Here is a 15,345-nt window from a genome sequence, read left to right on the forward strand (position 1 = left end):
TCTCTCGAGCAGCATGAGGCCAGATCGGGGCCCCAGGCAGCTTGTCCCAAGAGGGTGAGATTGTACTTGCCCAGAGGGGTGGCAGCATGGCTGTCAGAGGGGCAGCAGGGCCAGTCTGGGCACAGACTGGCATCTTCCAGCCTAGTCATCAGCCCAGAACAGAGCCTGCCCAGGCCCCACTCCATGAGCTGCTGGATGCTTGCCCGCCACGCGCCCAGGATTGCTGAGGGCTTTGCTCATGTATCTCAGGAACAGCTGCATGCCGGAAACTGGGGGCTGGTTGCAAGTGGGAGGGGCACCTGGGGCCGGTGTGGGGAAAGCTGAGCCCCAACAGCTCTTTTAGGATCTGCTCACTGTGCTGGAGGACTGTTCCGCTGTTCACTGACAGTCCCGGTGGAGAGGGGCCGTATTAATGCTGGTGGAGCCCCTGCCCAGTCACCTGGTTACAGGGCTGGCCCTTGCAGGGTGGTAGTTTGTGTTTCTTGGGCCCTGTTTGGAGGCAGAGCCTGGCTTTCAGGAGCTTGCGGTGTAGCTTTCTCCAGGCTTGCAGAGTTCAGAGACTTCGTACAGCTGAGGACACAATTAGCTGCCAGCTGAGGACAGTTCTCACAGAGGAGGCACTAGTTCCTGTGCGATCAGATATGCATGTTTTAGCAGTTGATTGGGGGCTTTGGAAGGGCCTGTATTTATTTCTATTATTTCTATCTTGCTGGATTCCAAGGGACTTAAGGCAGAATACAACACGGCTGGAGTATGCTAAAGAAGGGCTGGTTTTCCTTTCATTTTGAAAGCAGTAGTGATTATTGCTGGCTTCCGTTAGACTTTTCTTGGGTGAATTATGAAGAAGAGCTTGAATAATTTTGGTGGTGATGTGGGGCCCTTGGTAATTGAGAAGTTGGGTTCATTGACCCCTCGAGGTGCCCCACTTGCTTGATTCAGTGCCAGCTGTGAGCAGAAAGGCGTATCATCAGGTTCAGAAATAGTCTGAGCCCAGATAAATGTCGGGGCCATAATTTCCTGACGATAGCATGGGCGATGGGGGGTGGGGGTGGCAGGCCGTCTTTCCAGGGCAGGGCAGCTGAACTGGGCAGTGAAGTTGTAGAGAAGAACTTGGAACTGGGGGAGACATCTGGTGAGGGAAGGCAGAAGTTTGAAAAGCCAAAGAGCCACACCCGTGCTGGATTCAATTCAGTCTCCCTCGCTGGGCCGTGTTGAGGTGGTGGCCTCGGAGCCCTCAGAGGAGGTGCTTGGACCTCCCTTCTGCACCTTTGACTTTGCCCTGGGCCTTGGGGAAATCCATAGAAAGGATGGCAGAAGGAAGCGAGAGGGCGTCCTTGGCTCTTGAACTTGCACCTTCCTCTGGTGCCTCCTGTGGGTGTTCGGTGGGAGGAGGAGTAAGGATAGTGGTTTGGAGAGAATCAGGATTCTGAAGAATTTTCTCCAGGAAACGACTCTATCTTCAGCAGTGGTGATCCCTGATCACAGTGAAAGTCCCTGGTCACATACACACACTTCACATCCACACAAAAGGAGCAGGCATGAGTCCCACCTCCTGGTTAAAGGGTGAAGCTTGGCGAAGTTTTGTCCTTTGATTAAAGGATACTGCTCGGCCAACTTCTGGCACACATTTCTCCTTATATCTGTCTCTGTCTGCACTCTCTGCTCAGCTGTTCAGGTTCACAGTGCGGGTTCACTGTGCGTGAGAGTACCATTTCCAATGAAAGCAGACTTTGTTCTCCGGAGGCAGCTAATCATGCCCCATGGGCTGTAATCAGGGAGAAGGTATTTAATACAGGGCAGGTGGCAACAGGCGGCCTGCACTGACTGGCAGATTGCAACATGGCAATTAGGAAGCTATCACCACCGCCCCCCCTCCACCCCAGCAGATACGGGGTTGAATCTCTCCTCCAAACTGATTTTGAGTAAGTGAAGAATGAATACTATGCAGAAGGAGGAGGCTGGTTGGTGGGGGTGGTGAGGGGTGAGGAGAGCTGCTTTTTCTTCTCACCTCACCTCCCTGAGGTAGGGAGGAGGGTTTAGTGCTGCTCTGGGTATCTCCCTCAACAGTGCCTGCAGGTCCAGCCCAAGGAGCCTCAGACTAAACTGGGTCAGCCAGAGGTTTTACCATCGGCCTCAGCCTTTCTCCCGGAGCACAGCTGTACTCGTACAAACCAAGCGTGTGATCTGGTAGCTGCACATCCTTAGTCCTCTGCCCCAGATCCTTGAAGCTGAGGGAGTTTTGGAGTAATATTCTTCCCCCATCAACTTCTAGACCTTCCAAGGACCATTTTCCAGAGCTGGGCACCGAGGGGCCCGGAGGCTGCTTGCTTGCTCATCGTGGCCCGTGGCCCATTCCGAACGTCCAGCTGTTTTCCCTGGAGTCCTTTTCTCCGTGCAGGGCTGGAGACCGCCTTGGGCTGAAACACTGCAAGGCCACCTGAGAACCTCTGGGTGGAGATTGGCCAGTGGAGGCTGTCCCTGGTAGCTGGGCTTTCTGTGGGGTCTGCTTGCTGCCTTTCAGCTTACCTTTCATCTTCCTCCAGCTTGCGGCCTGGTGTCCCGCTGCTTCTTGTTCTGTCGTCCACACCACCTGGCACCGTTCTCCCCCTGGGTCTGTCCTTCCCTGCGGCACTTCTAGTCCAGGACAGCGGGCGGCCAGGCCCAGTGTGTTCCTGTTCAGTGCCGGCACCGTGGGCCCCTAGACGCTGAATCTGGGGCACTTAGCGGATCTCCGGAGTTGGAGCGAGGGCCCGGTATTTATGGACATGGGGCAGGGAGTGGCACAGACTCGCCCTCGTGGACTTGCGTTGGGGACACTGCAGGCTCCCTGGTGGGCATTGCCCTCCGTGTTCCCCGTTGGGAGTGGCTCCCCTCTCTGTGACTGACATGCATGAAAAGAGTCGGCTCTGGCTGGGAGGGAACCAGCCATCTCCCCACCATCCGTCCCAGAGTGTCCGTGCCTGCATCTATTTCCCATTTCACTGCCACCCACATCCACTCTGTCTGCCCCCTCAGCAAGCCAGACTATCTGGCTGCGGAAGCTCCGGGAATATGTGCTGAGGGGCTGGGGCGTGGGGACTTGAGGGCAGGATGAGGCAGGATGAGCTGTGGGATGTGTGGCAATTAGAGTGAGGGCTGCGGAGTGCGGAGCGAGGCTGCTCTCCTTACAGGTAGAATTACCAGATACCTGAGCAGTCAGTGTCCTCCCTGCCCATACGCATGTCCTGGCGCCTAGGGGACAGTGTGGGCACCGGCAGGGATAGGGTAGGGAAGAAAAGCCGCAGCTGGGAATAGAGGAGGGTACGTAAAGGGCCTGCAGGGAAAGAGGGGCTACCCAGCTGACTGGGGATCATGGGAGCAGGGGCCTGGATTCTCCATATAAAAGGAGAGAAGGCAGAGGCCAGCACAGGAGCCTCCCCTGGGTTTTGTAGAGTCTCTTTGGCTGCATGTAACACTTACTCCTGTGTTTCTGGCTCTACCCCCCTTCCCAGCTCAAATACACACTTCCACTTACACCCCCTGTGTATCAGAATCCAGGTACCCGGGCTGGTTTGGGCTGGCCGGGCCTCTCCCCCAGGCCATAGGAACTCTCACCCTGGGGCCCTCTGGAGGGGTAGCCCTGGGGAACCTGTGGGGGTGACTTGTTTGCTCCCCACACCCCAGGAATGTACTGTCCTTTCAGGCCCGCCCGGATTCCTGTGCAGGGAGTCAGCCCGACACAGCTTGCTGCTTGTGCCCTGTGGGGACACGTTCTGCTTCTCCATCAAAGGGGTGGAGGTTGGCGGCTCGTGCCTGCTGTCACACCCCAGCTCCCCAGAACCCCAGGCCAGAGCCCAAGCTGTTCAGACAGAGGAGGGAGGCCACTCCTGCTTCCCCGCCCTCCCTACACCCTCACCTTCTCCCCGCCTCAGGCCCTGTTGGAATGTGACAAGAGTCATGGCCAGGGCATGTCCCAGCAGCAGGAACACACGCTCTAGCCCGCAAGGCTTCCCTCAGCCCCGAGCTCTGTTAGGTGAAGGCGGCGGGAAGATGTTTATGCCCAGAAGGCCACCTAAGGTTACTGCCTCCGCTGGTCCCTGTGGTGGCTGCTGCCCCCCTGCTGCAGCCTAGTTTATTACAGATGGGGGCAGAGCTCAGAACCCCAAGAACTTGGAGGGGACCACAAGGTGACTCAGTCCCGCCACCGGGGGCAGATGAGAAAGGCTTATCCAGTGAGGAAGGGCCACACAGTGTGTCAGCATCACTGAGCCTGGGACCCCAGCATCTCAGCTCCCCAGACTTGGGTGTCTACACCAGGGTTTCTCAGCCGTGGCACTGTCAACACTGTGTGTTGATCATTCTTTCTCGTGGGGGTGTCCCGTGCATCATGGAATGTTTAGCCGCAGCCCTGGCCTCTACCCACTACGTGCCAATGGCACCCACTCCTGTTGTGATAACCAGAAATATCTTCAGACATTTGCCAGATACCTGAGAAGGGGGCGAGGGGGGACCAAAGTCACCCTGGTTGAGAACCATCATTGCTCTAAACTGCTGCCTTTTTTAGATTTCCTCTCCTGTGCCTTCCCCTCCTCATCACAAAGTCTGTTTACCATAGTGTACATAGAGGTAGCCTTTGGGTTCCTTCTGGAGACTGCTAGGAGCTTTCTTTCCAGCACCTTCTTACATCTCTACGAGGCTTTTCCCTGGTATTCTCTTGTGTAGCCCATGTTCTCCAAACCTCTTAGTTGTTTGCAGATGCTGAGAGATGAACAGGACAGATGTGGGGTAGGAGAGGGACAGGACAGGACCAGGCCTATTTCAGAATTGGGCATGTGTGTAAGCCACGACCATGAACACAGACACAGACACGCATGACTATTCATAGCAGGCAGGAGCCCGGTGCTTCTAGTCCTCTCCCACCTCCACCGCTTCCCCCTCAGACCCCCTGTCCCATGGCTTTCCTGCCTCTCTCCCTGGGGTGCCTTCCAGGTCCCAGACTGGGCAGGGTGGCCTGTGGCACTGACAGACGGGCGGCTGACACCTGGTTTCCACTTTCTTCCCTTCTCCGGTTTCAGGAGCTTTTGGCAAGAGGAAGTGGAGGGGCCGTGGGATGCGGAGAGCCGAGGGCTAACTCCCGGACAGCGGAACAGAGCAGGCTGCTGACAGACAGACGGTATGTCCTGGTGAGGCCTGCACCCCCACGTGGCTCTCTTCTGGGGAGGCTGGCAGGTGAGGGGCAGGCAGGCGGCGCCTCTTGTCTGGGGGCTGGTGAAAGGAGACTGATGGAGGCTAGTGGGGCTTGGTCTTCAGGACTCTGTCGAGCTCAGAGACCCCGCTGAGGAGCCTGGGTTGGGTGAATATCCTCAAAACCTTACTTTCTGGTTACAGTTATTTTATTTTTGCAGTTATATTTTTTAAGGTAACGTTTATTAACCATTTCCTAAGTGCCAGGTGCTGTTCTCAGTGCTTTACGTAATCTCACAATAACCCTGTGAAACCAGTGCTGTTCTTCCCCATTTTAGAGTAGAGGGAGCTGGTCTGTGTAGAGGGCAGTTTTCCCTTCGAGGCTTCCTTCTGAGCCCACACAGGACGTGGTGGCAGCCTTCACACTCGCCGCCCACTCCTCGGTCAAGTGCATTCTTCCCGGTGCCCAGGCCCCAGGTCTTGCCTTGCCCACCCCTCTGTTCCCCTTGGGCCCATGCCCCCCTCAGCACTCCCCTGACTCCTTGGGCGCCGACACACCAGCATCCAGCCCTTCTAGTGGCCCAGCCATGCCTGGTGGCTCCTACCTTTGTCCCCCTCACCGTCCTCTTCCTCAGTCCAGAGGCCACTTGCCCTCATTTCTGAGGCTCCTCCTCCCTGGCTTCTCCTCAGCAGGTTGAGGAGCCCTCGCCTCCCAGAATGACCAGTGCGGCCCCTGCTAAGAAACCCTACCGCAAGGCACCGCCTGAGCATCGGGAGCTGCGGCTGGAAGCTCCTGGGTCCCAGCTGGAGCAGCAGGTCAGCAAGACCGGCACCCCCACTTTGCCTGGCAGAGGTGGGCCTCTGAAGCTGGCTGTCTGGCTGACTTCTCCCGCCTGAGGGGACTCTGGCCCCCTGAGTTGGGGTGAGAGTATGGCATTGCTGGTGGGGGCAGTGTGGGCTCCTGGAGGCCAGCCATGAGCACATGTCCACATGTCAGGAAGCCCCAGAGTCTTGGTAGCTCTGCAGAAATGACCCCACACATACAGTATTGCTCTCTCTACAAGAGGCAGCCCCCCAGACTGAGGGCCCTAACCTGCTGGAGGCTGGGACTCGTCCTCCACTGGTGGAGGAGAGCCGTCAACCTGGAGGCTGGGACTCGTCCTCCACTGGTGGAGGAGAGCCGTCAACCTGCAGCCCCTCGGGGGGCTGTGGGGAGGCCATGCTCCAGCTCCTTCCACCAGACCAGCTGTTCCTCACTGTCCCCGGAAGTCAGGCCCTTCCTCCAGCTTTACTTTGGCTCACATTTGTTAAAGACATGGGTTATCCTCCCTCATTAAGCCCACTAACAGGAGGAAACTAGTGTGGAGTGCACTTACAGAATGTGAGAGTGTCAGCACATGCTGAGCATCAGGGTACCATGGCCGCCTGGGTCAGAGTCAGGGCAGAGATGCCGTGACTGGCCCATTTCAGCTCAGAGAACAGTGAATAAACAGGCCAGGTGTTGTGCTGGGTGCCCTGGTTTTGTAGATGAGGACCCCAGGCTCAGTAAGGTTAGTATAACCAGCCTGTGGTAGAAACGGATCGACTCCAGGTGTGAGTGGCTCCAAAGTCCATGGTCTGGGCCACCCACCGCATTTTCCTGACCCCGACTGGCGTGTGAAGCGGTCAGTTTTCTTTGGAGTGACATTTCCCTCTTGCCATAGCACGTGCCTGTTCAGCGCTGTGTCTGGCTGAGCCCTGACTCTTGGGCTGTGACCAACGTAGGGATTTTGGGAGGATGGGGTAGGAGGTTAAAAGCAAGGAGAGACACTTCACTCCTCTGTCAGGATTAGCCCAGCGGGTCTCCTTCTCTCATGCACTTGCTCCTCCCAAGCCTCTGTGAGGGCCTGGCTCTGCCTGATGGTCAGAGCTCGGGACGCTGCTGTATCTCAGCCTGGTTTCTTCACTTCCCTGGAAGGTCTCTGCCACGCCTGCCGGGCTCAGGATCCCGGTGAACAGCTGAGAGGCTTTCCCTGGGAGAGGTGGCATGGGCACCAGGACTTATGTGCAACTGGCTCTAGGCCTAAGAGGGATTGGAGCTGGTGAGGGTTGGAAGGGGTTCTTGAATCTTCTAGTTGGCATGGGAAAGTGATCTAGGCTTGTCTGGGCATTACTGGATTGCCTCCATCTCTACAGGACACTCACTGCAGCCCACTTCTGCTGAGAGAGTCTTTGGGCTTCAGAAATGGCCCTTCCCAGGGCTTTCTGGAGGGTGGGCCTAGCAGGAGGCCTGTGGCCTAGAGCTGAGCCTCAAGCTTCTGTTCTTTTGTGCCCAGGAGTCCCTGACTGACGCAGAGAGGATGAAGTGAGTATCTGCTGCCCGAGAGCCTGCCCTGCCTCAGCTCTGTCCCCTTAGCTCCGGGCGAGGCTGGTGGTGTAGTTGGGCTTTTCCTTGGATTAGGTAGAGGTAAATGTTGGGTTGGGGTGGGGTGGTTTAGGAACCCTGGGAGGAGGCTTGGTGTGGATATTCCTTTGGAAAAACAGGTTTGTTCCATGAGCTGCAAGAGAACCTGGAATCAAGGAGGGGATGGCTCTGAGGGCCTGCTCTTGCCAGCAAGCTCTTCCCCAGCGCCTGGCCCTTCTGTGCCAGCTGCCTCCCTGGAGCCCTTTCCGTCAGCCATGTGAGGCCCCTGGAGAGGGGGCAGTGCTGGGCTGGATTTCCAGGAGATTAATAATGGAGCAGGCTGGTAGTGCAGTGGGGAAACTGGAGCTGGGGGCTTGGTGGCTGGCGGGCTTGGGCTGTAACCAGAGACAGACTTAGAATCCCCCCACCCAATTCTGTCTTCTCATTCTTCTCCAGTGAGGGGGAGGGTGGGGGGACGACCATCTACTATCCCCTCTGCCTCCCCCACTCTCCAAGCCAGGCTGTGTTCCCTGGGCCAGAAGGGCTGAGGTTCAAGAGTCCCCTGCCCCTAGTTGCCTGTCTTCATGTCATCCCTACTTCCTCCCTGACCAGCCTGGGGCTCCAGGGCTGGCCCTTCTATCTCTAATGCCCCTTTGCCCTTTGACTCCTTCCCTGCCAGGCTGTTGCAGCAGGAGAATGAAGAGCTTCGCAGGCGCCTGGCCTTGGCCACCAGGCGCACCGAGGCCCTGGAGCGCGAGCTGGAAATTGGGCAGGACTGCCTGGAGCTGGAGCTGGGCCAGAGCCGCGAGGAGCTGGACAAATTTAAGGACAAGTTCCGCAGGTATGGGCACAAGGGGCTAGGACACACATGCACACGTCTCCCCATCACTGGGGATTAGCTGGAAGAGGCCTCATCTGATTCTGGTGAAAAAACTGAAGTTCGGGGAGAATGACTTGCCCAAGATCCCTCATGAAGGAGAGGCTGAACAGGGCCTGGAAAGCAGGACCTTGACCCAGGGGCCTGCCTTGTGTTCCTCTACAGGCTGCAGAACAGCTACACAGCTTCCCAGAGGACCAACCAGGAGCTGGAGGACAAGCTGCACACGCTGGTAACCTGTCCAAGAGGGCAGTCTGGCTGCCACTGTGCTTACAGCATAGCAGGGGGCTAGGACTTGCCAAGGGAATGCCTTTCTGCCCAGGGGCTTGGGGAGGGAGGCGGGGGCAGTGGTGGGGAGGGGACCGCAGTGTGCTCTGCAAGTCAGGACTGTCTTAATGCTCACACTGTTTCTCTTCTCTCCTCGTCTTCCCCTCATGCTGCCACCGTTGCTGCTGCACTCTCCTCTCAGGCCTCTCTTAGCCACAGCTGGATTTTTGCAGTTGCGTCTGAGTTGTGTGTTTTCTCCCTTGCCCTGGCCTCCTCCTCAGTGGAGATCTGGGATTGCCGGGGCCCTGGTCATTTCCCTCTGCCCAGTCCTATTCTCTTCCTTATGTGAGGCCTGTTCAGTAGTCAGTGCCTCCTTCCTAGGGGACAGCTGGGAGCCTGCTCTCGGCCTAGGCAGAGGTACTGATTGATGTCACTACTGAACACACAGCCTCTCGGCTGCACGGCAGCAAGCCCAAGCCTTTCGGGGGAAGGGGCCGTCGACGCAGCCTATGACCTGAAGATCAGAAGGCTGCTTTGGAGCCGGCAGCTCCCTTCCAGCTCATCTAGATAATCTCACAGCCCCCCCCCGCCCCCCCTCCCCGCCCCCAGCTGCCACCCAGCCTACTCCCTCCTCCCTCTTCCGAGCCTGATCCTGGAAACACCCACATACATAGGCTTCAGTGCCTGGGTTTGCATGGTTCTCACCTCAGGTACAGCCCCTTGCCTGGTGTGTAGAGTTCCCTCAAGGGATGGGCAGCCTCTTATACTGCTGGGCCCAGGTCATGCTCAGAAAGCCCCTGCCCCACAGTCAGCCCGGAGAACAGGAGAGTGTCTGGTCTCCTTCTGTCTGTCCATTGTCTGTCTCTATTCCATCCGCCTTGGCTGCCCTAGCACTTGTGGCTTCCTGTGTCTCGGGCTGGGAGGAGGGAAGGGGAGGAAGGGCTGGCTGGGGCGTGGACTGGGTTCACCACAAGTCTCGTGCTTCAGATCAAGAAGGCTGAGATGGATAGGAAGACACTGGACTGGGAGATTGTAGAGCTGACCAACAAGCTGCTGGATGCCAAGAACACCATCAACAAGCTGGAGGAGCTCAACGTATGTGCACTTCCCGGGCCTTCCTTGCCTGTGGCTGGCTATTCCTGGCCCAGCCCTGCTCCCTGGGGCAGGGCTGGACTCTGAGCCACATTTGTATCTGCAGGAGAGGTACCGGCTGGACTGCAACCTGGCTGTGCAGCTCCTCAAGTGCAACAAATCCCACTTCCGTAACCACAAGTTCGCTGATGTGAGTACAATACCTGCCCCAACAGTGTCAGTCCGGCCTTTTTAGGACTCTTCTAACTCCAGTTTCTACATCTCTCTCCATGGCCTTGCCTTTCACTACCCCTTTCTGCTTTGCCTAAATGTCTCCTCTCAAGCCAGTCAACTCTGCCACTGGTTGGTATCCTGTATGCTGTCACTGGCCCATCACTAGGGCTGAGGGTTGGCCTGTTGGTATTTTTGGAACAGAGACAGGGAGAGAGGGACTCAGTTTCAGGATCCCATGCAGGAAGGAGGGGTGGCCAGAGCTATCAGCCATAAGAATATTGAGAGAGTATTAGGCCCAACTGATCCCCTGACCCCAAAGGGCAAAACTCTAGACCCAAGACCCTCAGGCCCAAGGTTGATGGGGCCGACAAGCAGTGGGACATTCCCAAGGCTGTCGGTCAGTACAGACCCTCAAACTTACGTCCGGTTTGGGGAGAAACTACTACTAAGATGGGGGAGACAGAAGTTCGAGAGCACGTGGGCCTTAGCACCAGTTCTGGGTTCAGATCCTGCTGGTGTTAATCAAAAGCTTCAAGTTATTTTAGCCCCAATGAGCCTGTTTATGTGTGAAATGAGGATGTACCCGGGCGTGCTGCAAGCACAGGAGACAGCAGGGTGCCAAGCACACCGTGGTGCTTGCATGCAGTAGCCGTGTTTTGCCACCAGTCAGCCTGTCTTAGGTTGGGATCATTCATGTCTCTCTTCCCTTCTGCTCCTTTACCCCAGCTGCCCTGTGAGCTACAGGACATGGTTCGGAAACATCTGCACAGTGGTCAGGAAGCTGCCAGCCCGGACCCTGCCCCCAGCCTGGCACCAGGGGCTGTGGTACCCACCTCGGTCATTGCCCGCGTGTTGGAGAAGCCGGAGTCTCTATTGCTCAATTCGGCCCAGTCAGGCAGTGCTGGGCGCCCCTTGGCTGAGGATGTCTTTGTGCATGTAGACATGAGTGGGGGTGCCCCCGGTGACCTAGCCAGTCCCCCAGTCCCTGGCAGCCCCACCCCTCAACCCAATGGGGAGTGCCACTCTCTGAGCACCGCTGGGGGCTCCCCAGATGAGGAGGTGCCTCTGCCGGCCTTTGAGAAGCTCAGCCCCTACCCCACCCCATCTCCACCACACCCTCTGTATCCCGGCCGGAAGGTAATAGAGTTCTCTGAGGATAAGGTGCGAATCCCCCGCAACAGCCCCCTGCCCAACTGCACGTATGCCACCCGCCAGGCCATTTCCCTGAGCCTGGTGGAGGAGGGGAGTGAGCGGGGCCGTCCGAGCCCAGTGCCCAGCAGCCCTGCTTCCGCCCAGGCCTCACCCCACCACCAGCCCAGCCCAGCCCCCCCAATACTCAGTGCCCCAGCCAGCTCTGCCAGCTCTGAGGAGGACCTGCTGGCCAGCTGGCAGCGGGCATTTGTTGACCGCACTCCACCGGCCGCTGTGGCCCAGTGCACAGCTTATGGACATGAGGCGCTCCCTGAGCTGCAGCGCCAGTTTGCTCTGAGCCCCGCTGACAGAGAGGAGGAGGTTCAGGCACCTTCTTCCCCACCTGGTGAGAGTGGGCTTTTGCTGCCAACAGAACCCGACTCTGGCCTTCCCAGGGAGGAAGATGAGGAAGAGCTGAATCTGCCCATCAGCCCTGAGGAAGAACAGCAGAGCCTGCTGCCCCGTGATACTGGCACAGAGACAGGGCCTGGTACTTCCCACACTGAGGGCAGGACCTGGGCACTCCCTGGCTCCAGCCGGCCCCAGCGCAGCCCTAAGAGGATGGGGGTACACCACCTACACCGCAAGGACAGCCTGACCCAGGCCCAGGAGCAGGGCAATCTGCTCAATTGAGGCCCCTGCTTGCCTTCCTGCCACTGCTGCACTGGGACTGCAAGGAGACCTGATCCTTGCAGCTCATTGTCCTCTCCCCAGCCAAGCGTCCCTCTAGGCCTGCACAGCTCTGTTCCTTGTACGGGGAGGGCCAGGTGGTGGGCCACACCAGGCCTTTCAGCTGCATTGACTGACTGGCACCAGCTTGCCTCATGGTTTTCCCCTTCTTGAAATATTTATTCTCCAAAGGTAACATGCAGCCAGGGCTCAAGATCTTTCTTCAAATCAGTCCAGCCCAAATCGGGCTGTTCTGGGGAGCTGAGGGGCTCATCACATCAGTGTTCATCCTCCCTCTTCCTCTCATAGCCATGAGGTGTTGTGTTGTTTTGTTTTTTGATGAGGGGGTGTTATTGGGATTATTAACCTCTAATTCCTATTTTCTATTAACGTTTCTATTTTTTACCTGTTTCCCTCTCCCCAAAATCCCTTGCACAGCCATTGCCTTTAAGGGGCCTGGCACAGCGCGCCCTCCGGGGTGGGAGAGGGCTGACTCAGGGCTCTCCTCAGCTGTTCCCTCTGGAAGGGAGTGGAGGGCGGGCCTCGGGCCTCCAGCTGGGCTCTAGATGAGGCCTGGCTCCCCTCCTAATCTTGGCTCTAGACTGTTACTCCCAGCTTTGGGAAATTTTCACATTGATGATTTTAAAATTAAATAAAACTATTTTACTGTTATGGGCTAATTTGTCTATTACTGACGGTTCTGCTCCCCATCCTTGAGTATTCCCAGTCCCTGTGATGTCCTACTTTTTGCTGGTGATTCTCCCTTGCCCCACTTTGCCTGGGCCTTCCCTGGGCACAGAGCATCAGGCAGTGGGAGAGGGTGGCATTAGTAACCTTGATGGGGCCCCTGTGTCTCCCCTTGAGGTAGAGTCCGGCCCAGCTCTGGAGGTAAGCTCTTTACCTCAGTTATACTGTTATAGGGCCTGTGTGAGGTGTCGCCTAGCAGTGCAAGGTCTGAGTCAGACTAGTTTGAGACTTGGGGCCAGGGGATGCTTTGGTTGTGGGGTGGCACTGCCCCCTAGAGGTGCCTAATGGTAATGTCACTTCCTCCCCTACTGCCAGCCCCAAGTGACCACAGCCATACGCCAGGTTGTAGAGTTCATAAAAATCTCTTCCGAGCCAGCGGGCTGCAGCCAGAGCTGCCAACAAGTCCAGAGCCATTGCCTTGCGTTCGAGTGCCCCCAAGGCTGGTGCTCATTCACAGCTTCCGGAGCCTCCCCTCACACTGCCAGGAGCTGCCAGAGCCCCAGGCAACCCCCTCCCTCCCAAGCCCCAGGGCCTGACCCTGGTATCTGGGGCAAGGTGCTGGGGACAGAGGCGAATGTAATAACGTGTGGAAGCCCAAGTGGAGAGTCACATCTCGGTCTCAGCCAACAGACTGTCCCCTAGTCCTGAAGTCATTAGCACCATCTGAGAGCTGGGATCTGTGGAGGCAAGAGGGGTGTTCAGACCACCATTTGTTCCTGCAATGGGGACTATAAATAGGAAGAAAGTGGCCCAGGTTTCCCACACCCATCCTCCCGGGTCCCAAGCCTCTTCAGACCTGGCTCCCATCAACCCACAAGGCTCTTACCACTGGGGCACATCCAGGAACTGCTTCCCCTCGGGTGGGCGGCAGGCTCCCGCCCCCTCTCTCCTTCCTGGGTGTGACCAGGCCCTCCTGCCACCTCCTCCTCCTCCTCTCCCTCAGAAAGGAGGTCACAGATCTGCTGCTGCAGCTCTGGGCTGATGCTGTTCTCAGCCAACACCAGGCTCCGCAAAGCTGTGGGGTAATTCTCCACCATGTCCAGCAGGGTCTGGGGTAGAAAAGAGTATGGAAAAGAATAAACTCGGTTAAGGTGGCTTCCTTGACTCCAGCCTGCCACCCCTTCATTCCGTCCACAGACACCCTGGCTAACTCCCCCTCCCCCACCCCCAGGCCTTCCCCAAACATGAAGATGTCTCACCTGAGCAGACTGGTTGGTGAGCCCTGTGCTCTCCAAGTCTAGGACCTCTAAGGTGCGACTGGAGGCCACAGCCACAGCCAGCATCCCTGCCACATGATCACCTTGGGAGACAGCACGCACACACACATACGCATCTACATTCATGCACCGGCCTGCGAACCCTTCCTCCCAGACAGCTTCCCCATCGCCCTAACAACCTTGGGTCCCACCCCCAGGCCAGGAAACGCTGACAATTGGTAGGTAGCCAGGAGCAGAGCATTGTGATTGGTGAGTGAATGCATGAAGCGAGCTGGAAGTGGTGATGGATGCTTTGATCTACCTGTTGGTCATCTATCTGGTCCTCCACACATGTGGCTCCTCTGCTACCTCCCAGACCGCCCCCTCCATTTTCCCTTCCCCAGTGTGGGGGTTACCGTGGCAACCGATGGTCCCAGGTTCTTGGATGGGGGGTGGGGTGGTGAGAATCTAAGGAAGTTTTCTTGAGCCTCACCCAGGGGGTTGTAGTCCAAATTGAGGACGCGGACCTGGGAGCTGTGGGCCACAGCAATGGCAAGGCGGCTCCAGCCCTTAGGAGTGATGCCAGGGTTGGCACTCAGCGTTAACTCCTTCAGACCTGGGCAACATCGCAAGGAGAAGCCAGGATGGGAAAGTGTCAGGCCCTCTTTAAGCTCCTACCCTGCCCTAGATCTCTGGGGTGTCCCTAGTGGCTGGGAGGCACCCCACCCCCACTACAGAACTCCAGTGCCGTTGGAGACCCTGCCCTCCCTGCCCACCAGAGCTGGATTTCAGATTCTCCATCCTGTTCAACCCCTAATCCTCCTCCTTCCTGAAACATTTAAAATACATTCTCACCCACACTGTCAGAGCCCTCCGCTCTGGGCCGGGGCCCCTGCCCTCTGCATTTAGCTTTTCATCAAGGCCACACCAGCCCCTGCCCTTAGCAGGGCCCTGCTCACCAGACTTGGCCCCATCTGGGGGGAGGAGGCCACAGATGAGGTTGATGGCTTCATCACCCAGCATGCAGTCCCCCAGGTCCAGAGCCACAAGGGCAGGATGGAGGGCCAGGGCTGGGTTCAGCAAGGCCAACCCCGCATCTCTCAGGGGGCTCCCATGCAGGCTGGGGGGTGAGACCAGAGAGCAGAGGTTACGCAGTCGTCAGCCCTATCTGTGGGGGAAGAGGTGAGCCCTGAGGAGAGGAGGGCACTCAGGCTCGGCACTGAGGCGAGGCTTTGGGAAGGGAGAAAGGAAATTCCAGAAAGTCTAGAGACTCTAGTCTAGAGAGGAACGCAGGTAGACGGTTTCCTGGGACCCAGGACAGAGGGCAGAGAAGGGGGTGGGGTGGATTAGGGTGCCTCAGTAGGAGGATGTCGGGCAGTGTTCCTTTTGGGGGACTGAGGAGCTGCCCCCAGAAGTCAATGCGGTGACTAGGTGAGAGGTTGCACGTGCCCCACCAGGGAAGGGGTGGGTATCCCATCTGCTTTGGGGTGAGGCTGCGGGTGCTGGTTCCGGAGGAGGGATGTGCCGGGAGGGTGGAGGCAGAGGGG

At 57.5% G+C, this 15,345-nt stretch overlaps 2 protein-coding genes across 17 annotated transcripts in view; one reads left to right on the forward strand and one right to left on the reverse strand.

Moving 5' to 3' along the window:
- TJAP1 (tight junction associated protein 1) overlaps positions 1-12,535 on the forward strand; it is a 25,165-nt gene extending 12,630 nt beyond the window's left edge. For 6 of the 16 annotated variants that reach the window (XM_014466002.2, XM_014465994.2, XM_014465997.2 and 3 more), the window contains 9 exons: positions 5,055-5,152; positions 5,854-5,979; positions 7,479-7,507; positions 8,226-8,387; positions 8,589-8,655; positions 8,893-8,922; positions 9,678-9,785; positions 9,889-9,972; positions 10,722-12,535. In XM_014466002.2, coding sequence (XP_014321488.1) covers positions 5,881-5,979; positions 7,479-7,507; positions 8,226-8,387; positions 8,589-8,655; positions 8,893-8,922; positions 9,678-9,785; positions 9,889-9,972; positions 10,722-11,819 — 1,677 coding nt within the window. In that variant the 5' untranslated portion in view covers positions 5,055-5,152; positions 5,854-5,880 and the 3' untranslated portion in view covers positions 11,820-12,535. Of the gene's footprint in view, positions 1-5,054; positions 5,163-5,853; positions 6,017-6,060; positions 6,086-7,478; positions 7,824-8,225; positions 8,388-8,588; positions 8,656-8,892; positions 8,923-9,677; positions 9,786-9,888; positions 9,973-10,721 lie in introns of those variants that run through there. The other 10 variants (XM_014465998.2, XM_023764116.1, XM_014466005.2 and 7 more) reach the window with 8 other exon arrangements.
- A 410-nt stretch (positions 12,536-12,945) lies between these two features.
- Positions 12,946-15,282, reverse strand: LRRC73 (leucine rich repeat containing 73). Its single transcript, XM_006100582.2, has 5 exons — positions 14,758-15,282; positions 14,292-14,414; positions 13,802-13,902; positions 13,429-13,651; positions 12,946-13,279 (listed from the first exon to the last, which is right to left on the reverse strand). The coding sequence occupies exons 1-5, from the start codon at positions 14,819-14,821 to the stop codon at positions 13,209-13,211; spliced, it is 582 nt and encodes a 193-aa protein (XP_006100644.1). The 5' UTR covers positions 14,822-15,282; the 3' UTR covers positions 12,946-13,208.
- Positions 15,283-15,345: the final 63 nt, after the last annotated feature.

The sequence above is a fragment of the Myotis lucifugus genome, unplaced genomic scaffold, assembly GCF_000147115.1.
Source record: "Myotis lucifugus unplaced genomic scaffold, Myoluc2.0 scaffold_318, whole genome shotgun sequence".
In the NCBI taxonomy this organism is placed as follows: domain Eukaryota; kingdom Metazoa; phylum Chordata; class Mammalia; order Chiroptera; family Vespertilionidae; genus Myotis; species Myotis lucifugus.

Coding starts and splice junctions, on each gene's coding strand:
- LRRC73 (XM_006100582.2), bottom strand. CDS start 14,821: ATGCTGGGTGATGAAGCCATCAACCTCATCTGTGGCCTCCTCCCCCCA. Junction 14,415..14,757: donor CCCAGATGGGGCCAAGTCTG/GTGAGCAGGGCC, acceptor GATGTTGCCCAG/GTCTGAAGGAGTTAACGCTG. Junction 13,652..13,801: donor TCACCAACCAGTCTGCTCAG/GTGAGACATCTT, acceptor TTTCTACCCCAG/ACCCTGCTGGACATGGTGGA.